Source organism: Anneissia japonica, unplaced genomic scaffold (assembly GCF_011630105.1).
Source record: "Anneissia japonica isolate Jap-2015-1 unplaced genomic scaffold, ASM1163010v1 scaffold287713_len945575_cov184, whole genome shotgun sequence".
NCBI lineage: Eukaryota > Metazoa > Echinodermata > Crinoidea > Comatulida > Comatulidae > Anneissia > Anneissia japonica.
Window position 1 is genome coordinate 152,181 of NW_022725774.1, and position 7,390 is coordinate 159,570.

Below are 7,390 nucleotides of genomic sequence, written 5' to 3' on the forward strand. Positions count from 1 at the left end.
GTGGTTTCTAAGCAAGTTTATATTATTATATTTCTTTAAAGTCCATTGTTTTTGTATTTAGGATGCACCGCCCTTGTGGTTGTGTGCTATAGTTTCAAAAGTGTATATCGCAAGCCTGCCACTGCAAGGCTGGTTGGTTAGAAATACCGCGACTGAGTATGCCTATGAATATAGCTTCAAACAATTAGGTGATTACTTGAACACAGCACAGCGCAGATTTATCAGGTACGTATTCAATATTCCTCATAAATGGAAAAGAAAATTGCAGAGGGTCGACAACACTAAACAACAATTGTATATGCCAAACGGTTGTTTTTATACCAGTTTATGTGTTTTCAAAGTAAATGTCAACTGTACTGTATACACTACCTAAAATGGATAACATACCATTCTATAGCATCTAAATGTGCTATAGAAACTAAAAGGAAATAAAAAACAAAAATAAATAATAAATACAATAGCTGTATAGTGAAGCTTTAGGGTAAATACCAGTGATTTATGTTATTTTAAAGGGATCAATCATAAAAAAGGGCCAGCAAAAATACAGATTATTATTTTGAACATGAAGAGTTCGAGCCACAAAACATAACTATATTTTCTCAAAATAACTTAAAACTATAAAGCCTTTTTGTAGATGAACCAGATTTTAACATAATGGTTGTAAAATGTTTGATGAAATTTGAAGTGAAAAATGAAAAACATTACTTACCCCAATTTTTGTATCTGTTATATAGTGGATTCCATCTAGTGTTGATGTCTTGATATACAATCCCTTGAAAGAAAATAATAAACAAGGTTTCTTTTAAATGGTATGCTCTAAAAAAAAATGTTTGCCGCCACAAAATTTTGCCTTGATTTTTTGCCTTGATGTATTTAACACAGTAGCTGATGCACACTATATATTTTTAGGAATCATAAAGTATGTTCAAATAATAAACTTGAGTCAGTGGGTCAGCCCTCTTCCCATCTAAACTTTTCAAAATTGTAAAAAAAGAATGGAGAAAGAAAGAAATATATATTCAAATTTAAGTCTTAGAGTGCCAATTCCGGCCATAATCAAAAAATTTCTTCAACACACCTAATACATCATCGTTATGTTATATTCATATATATATATATATATATATATATGTATGTGTGTATATATTTTTAATGTATTATGTGAAACTTTGAATGAACTGAAACTGAACTGAAACCATTAGTGGGGCTGATGTTCCTCCATTTGTGAAAGTCCCTCCCTGGGACCCCCTATTTTCAATTCCTGAATCTACCACTGTGAGTGGAGCTCTAGCTTAGTTGTTAAGATGCATGCTTTCCAATTCTAGGTACTGGGTTCAAACTTTCTCATTGCAAAGTTTTTCTCACAACTTAAAGCCAACTCTACTTCCTAAGCCTCAAAAAGACATATATTTTTTCAAGTATCGTTTATCTAATATAGAGTACTACAGTGTTATGTCACAATACCACATGATACTACTCTGTTGCTATTGTTGGAAAATGCGTTCAACCGGACGCCATTTTCTCCACTGACAAACCATTGATCCCAAGTTCTAACGTAACTATTAAGAGGTTGTATATTAGTTTTTCTTTGTAAATTTTAATTGAAGATTAAATGTGTGTCCGATAACTAATATAGTGCGAGCTTTTGTGTTTTTAGTACATTTTGTTAGTAAAATATTAGATTTTCAAATGCCTATTCCAGAAAGCATATGAAGTCATTCAGGTATAATGAACAGTAACCAATGTCTGGTTGGCGACAGAGGACACCACCTGGCATTGTGACGACACGACTGTGGTAATCTATACGGTAAGTGGCAAGTTCTGGATGTGAATGAAAGAAATAAAAACAATACTGTTTTATTTACTTTATAAGTTAGCTTCCAAATCAAAATTACAAGCAAATATTTAAAAACGTGCAATGGTAACATGAAACTTATCAAAATCGGAGAAAAAATGATAAAAATGATAACAAAATATATACACAAATTAATCATCAATCAGTATTATGGGCACAGTAAGAGAAGCATTAACCACTCAAATGCTTTAATGTTATTGCTATGATAGTATCAATATTAAGCTAATCTATAGTAGGCTTACCAATTCAACATCAGCGCTGGATTTTCTCAAGGTCACAACTTCAACATAAGCTGGTTGTATTATTAACGGATCGCACGCATTTCGGATGAAGTCTTCACTTAAAACTAACAACTCTTTACTCTGTAATTTAGGAATGGTAGAACAGTTTGAGGTTAGTCAAGTTCAAGGGTCTTTAATGTCATATATATGAGATTCGTTTTCCAAGGTTAACTTACAGAATGAATACAATTATGATTTAAATATATAATTTTATGAAGGAGTGCTTATTTATTTATTTATCAGCATAGCTGATACGTAGGGGCCCACTTTGACAACTCAAAGACGATACAGAAAAAGAGAAAATAAATGGTAACAACATAAAAATCAAGAATTAACAGATTTATAATATTTATACATAGTTTAAAAAGGTCAGTTATAATACATCATTAAAGAAAAAATTCAAGTGTAAATAGTGAATAAAGATAAAGGAGAACATTAATAGAGCAACAGCGAGTACCAAAGAACAAGAAGGACTTGAATCTGGTTTTAAATATTGCCAAGGACAGAGTGTTTTTCATTGAATATGGGAGTGAGTTGAGAAGAATAGGAGCAAGGTAACTGAAGCTGCATTTGAAAATTTCTTTTGGACAGCAAACAATTATTTAGGAGGGCCACTTTTACCGTCACAGCTTGGACGGCTTGGCCTACTGTACTCATATCGGCCTAGAACTACAGTAGTTGAGCCTGGTCTACTTTTAGCACATTTTATATATCCTTCAAATCTATTGAATGTTGTGTTAAACTAAAGCATGTTTTTGTTTGATAAACAGCCTTTGATTGAATTTACGTTGTTTTCTTACAAAAATTCAGTGGAGATTCCCAAAAAAGTAAGGCTAAACCATTGCCTACACTGTGAAAATTCACCTACAACACATGCATATCGTGTTAAAAAACATATTTACACCCGCTGGAAAATGGACGGTTCTAAATCCCCCACAATGCATGCACATTGCTCTGCAAATACGGAACATGACATTTGGTTCCCCGAGATATCGTTTTTGTCCGTAACTCCCTGGTTATAATTAATAAATAAAATACTGTAAAGCAGACTTTTTGTTAACATCACAAGTTAAATTTTAATAGTCAACAAAATAAAGTAGGCCTAGGCCTATACATCTCTCGATTCGAAGGACCAAGAGTAGAATTCAAACTAGACTATGGCGAGAGATGAAGATGCATCTGCATACTGTAGCCTACAGTAGAATAATATGTTAGTACACAAATGTAGCCGTGGACAGTGTATGTCTGTGACTGAAATATCTTTGTGATAGCTAGACAAAATTCCAACATTTAAAAACCTTACATACGGAGGGGACACCCCCTCCCAAACCTGCCCCAGCTTGGAGCTACGCAGAACAGCTGTCGCTATGCGACAAGTTCTTCGTCTTCCATTTTTGGAGGCCTGTTTCATTTTTCTGGCTAAACCCTGGTCCAAACCAAACAATTGTTAAAGCCTACTGGGCTGAATAATTACATAATCACAATTAACACAACCATCCAAACAATATATTGGATTACATAATTGAACTGATTGCAATTTTAGAAAGTTTGTAATACATCTAGATTTGAGGAAGATCCTGGGGTATCAATGTTTGTCATTCACATATAAACAAAAGAGATATTTACTTTTAACAGAAGAAAATATGATACTACTTAACTACCTAATGTCGGTAGCCAATAAATATACAATGTTAATATCATTGTGTATGTTGTACTTTATTGGTGTATTTTAAATATTGTTAATTTGATATAAACTCAGGATATTGTTTATATTTTAATCTGTAACTGGTAATATGAGAATGACTCAAAAATGTAACAACAACAATTAAATTGCAAGATATAACATTTTATAATGATAATGATAAGAACAAAAATAATGACCAAGTAACACCCAAAACAACAAAAACACAATTCAAAAAAACAATAAAACTTTAATAGTAGAAAAAATGATCAGGGCTCTAAAATAGTTCCCACAAATTATCATAAAAAATGAAAGATTTTTGATGCAAATAACAAGAAGTAATCATTTACAAACTTTCACCTGATTTCATGCACCTTCCTTACCATTGTTTATGTGAGCTGAATTAAAATAAAATAAACACAAGAAGTGATTTCATGTTTGTGTTTCTGGTATCTTTGAATGTTTATTGGAAGGAAGTACTTTAGAGTTGTACTTATTAAACAGGAAGCCAAAAAAACTTACAAATACAACAGAATAATGAAATAATACAAAATATTGTATGAGAGACCTCTGGTAAAATTAACACAAAAGCTCCTTCACCTTGCTTACCATTGTTTATGTGAGAAATTGCAATAAAATCAAATAAAATACAAGAAGTGATTTTCATGTGTTTCTGGTAAAGAAATAATCTCCAGGCAGAATGTTTATTGATAGGAAGTACTTAAGTTATATTTATTAAACAGGAAAGCAAGAAAGTTATAATTACAATGGAATAATGAAATAATACAAATATAAATTCAGGAAATAATGGAAATAATTTAACTCAAGAAATGGAAGTGGGCAGGACATGTTAGCAGAACTTCACACAACACATGGACAAAAACAGTAACAGAATGGAGACCCATGGATGACAAAAATAACAGGGAAGACAGCGATGGAGAGATGAGATTGATAAGTATTGCGGAAGAGCGAATTGGTGCAACACAGCAAGAAACAGAATGATATGGCATCAACATGCTGAGGTTTTCATCCAGCAGTGGACCGACAAAGCTGATGATAAATGAATTAATACAAAATTCAATGACATATACTTTCTGAGATGACGTATTAAATAAAATTTACACAATAACTTTCATTATTTAAAATGCTCACTTTGTATATTTTAAGCTTGCTTTTTAATACTTGAAAATTATGATTTTAATTGTCTAACGTTCAACGTTTGCGGACATGACAGTAAGGGAAGGCCCCAGATAGAACCCGCTCTGATCTAGTCTAGGCATGATGACAATTGTGATACAAGTATTTCTTATAGCTTGTGGTGGTGGTAGCACTGGCATTACCCAGGGCTGTGATGAGGTCACTTCTACCATGACCCACCCCCTTTAAAAACTTAAAACAGAAAACTATTATATTTGGCAATTAACATGAGGCATAAATAATAGGCATACTGTTTCTATATAAATTTATTATATAATGTAGACGCTTAATTGTCTTGATAACAATTTAATGAATTTTTGCAGTAAAAAATTTGTAAATCAGTGAAATAATATCTCATTAGAAGCACTTCAGTGTTTATAACATTTCCAGAGGCTTCAATGCAGTGCTTATTTGAGTGATGCACTCATTACAAATTACTGTACTGATATAAAATATCAAAACTGGATCAGTTATTGTACATAGGCCTATACGACATATTGAAAAATTACTATTGTTTAATCTGTAAGAAATCGCTTTTTAGTAATGTCCTTGAAAACATTATGGTAGAATTGCTGATATACTTTCGATTAAGCATACATTAGCAACCTTTATTCAAAACAGGATACAGAACATTTCGAATGCTCTGTCCAGGTTATCAAATGTTCTTTTACCAAAACCTATTGTATGCCCATATATAGTCATTTTGTGCTTATACTGTATATGGTCATGACGTGATGTCATCATGACCATATATAGGCATGTCACGTTTTTTTGTCAAATAAAATTTGATAGTTTGGTGGGCTATAGTGCTGTTGCACTTTATTCAACAGCAGCACACATTTGAGAAAGTTGTTTATTAGATCATAATACAGTACTCATTATAATCAAATGATCAATGAGAGGTCAATGAATATGAATATGTACTCACGATTAAGAGCTGCAAGCTCTTTTAAAATCAAAATGATTGGTTTACTAACCGTGGTTAATATTGCACGCTCAACAATTGCAGCATCACCTGTGAGTTGTGAAAATGAATTCAGTTTCATTACATGCTCCAGTACTTTCTGACGAACTGCATTGTACTCACTGCTGACAGAGAAAGGCAGTCTGAAATTCAAACACTCTCATTAATATTTTAGAACATCATGTTCATATACTGTATGTATCGATCGGCTTTTAGCGCTTCTAAGTACGATTTTTAATATGTTTTATGATAGATGCAGTACTGAGAGCCACTGTGAATCCTTGTTGTATAGCACAATTAACGATAAACATTATTATACAGTTTGTCTCCTGCCACCCCAACTTGGGACCACCTTTGGGACCTGAAAAGTTAGGGTGATGTCGGCCATTGTCTCGATCAATTAGAGGGTTAGCTTTGCATTATATGATTGAAGATTATTATTTGGTTCTTTAAAATAGTGGTCTCAAATTACAGGTCTCGAATTAGAGGGTGCACTGTATATCACCATTGTAAATTTTACTTGGAAATTACAGTACAAACTAAAATAGATGTTTGTACACATCATATTATGATTTCTTATGAAATAGAATTTTATAATAATGATTAAAATGGTAAGAAGAGTAAATTATAATTTAAAAAAATATGTATAGAAATAGATAAACAATAAAAATTGAAATAAGTAATAACTATGGTATTAATAAAAAATAAATGAATAGACACCTTCATATCATACAAATTTTAACATTAAATATTCAATATGGAAACAATAGAAACCATCCTTATCAAATCATAAAATATTTCCAAAACTGAGAATGAAGAAATAACGATATTAGTTGCAGTTACATTACATTAGACAGTGTAATTTATAGTGTACCTGAATTAAATCTAACAATATTAAATTGACTTTTGTTTTATTTGTCACCAATCACTTGTTATGATAATAGTGCTGTGTTCTTTGTTTTGTTGTTTTATTCATATTTAATATACTTTTAGCGCATAATGCAAAAAAGCTTCTATGCACTTCAAACCAAATAATATTTTTTAAAACTTGCACAAATAAGAAAAGCAAAATCTCAAAAGGGTCTTGTGAGTCAAAAACAAACTCAGTCAAGTGTGCTTTTGTGGGAGCCACTAGACAAAGTAAGGAAATTAGAAGAAGGCAACGTTACAAATGGATAAACAGCATGGAAAAACAGCTAGTCCTCCTAAACCTCACACTAATGATGAAACAGCTATAAGCACCAGTGGCATATCTAGAAGGGGTGCGAGGAAGCACACGCCACAACAAAACATTACTCGTTTCTCCAGTCACGCCTCCCTCCCCCCAAAAAAAATCACTTTTAAGTAGTTAAAAATCACCTAAAATCAACTTATTTTGTGAATTAGCGTCCCTCAACTGATCATTGTGCCCC

The 7,390-nt window shown here is 32.3% G+C and overlaps 1 protein-coding gene across 1 annotated transcript in view; it reads right to left on the reverse strand.

Moving 5' to 3' along the window:
- The window catches only part of LOC117112898 (connector enhancer of kinase suppressor of ras 2-like), a gene marked incomplete at its 3' end in the record, with an annotated part of 55,405 nt that overhangs the window by 34,685 nt on the left and 13,330 nt on the right, over positions 1-7,390 (reverse strand). The window contains 3 exon segments of the mRNA XM_033256110.1: positions 710-772; positions 2,098-2,217; positions 5,992-6,121. Of these exon segments, the coding sequence (XP_033112001.1) occupies positions 710-772; positions 2,098-2,217; positions 5,992-6,121 (313 nt within the window).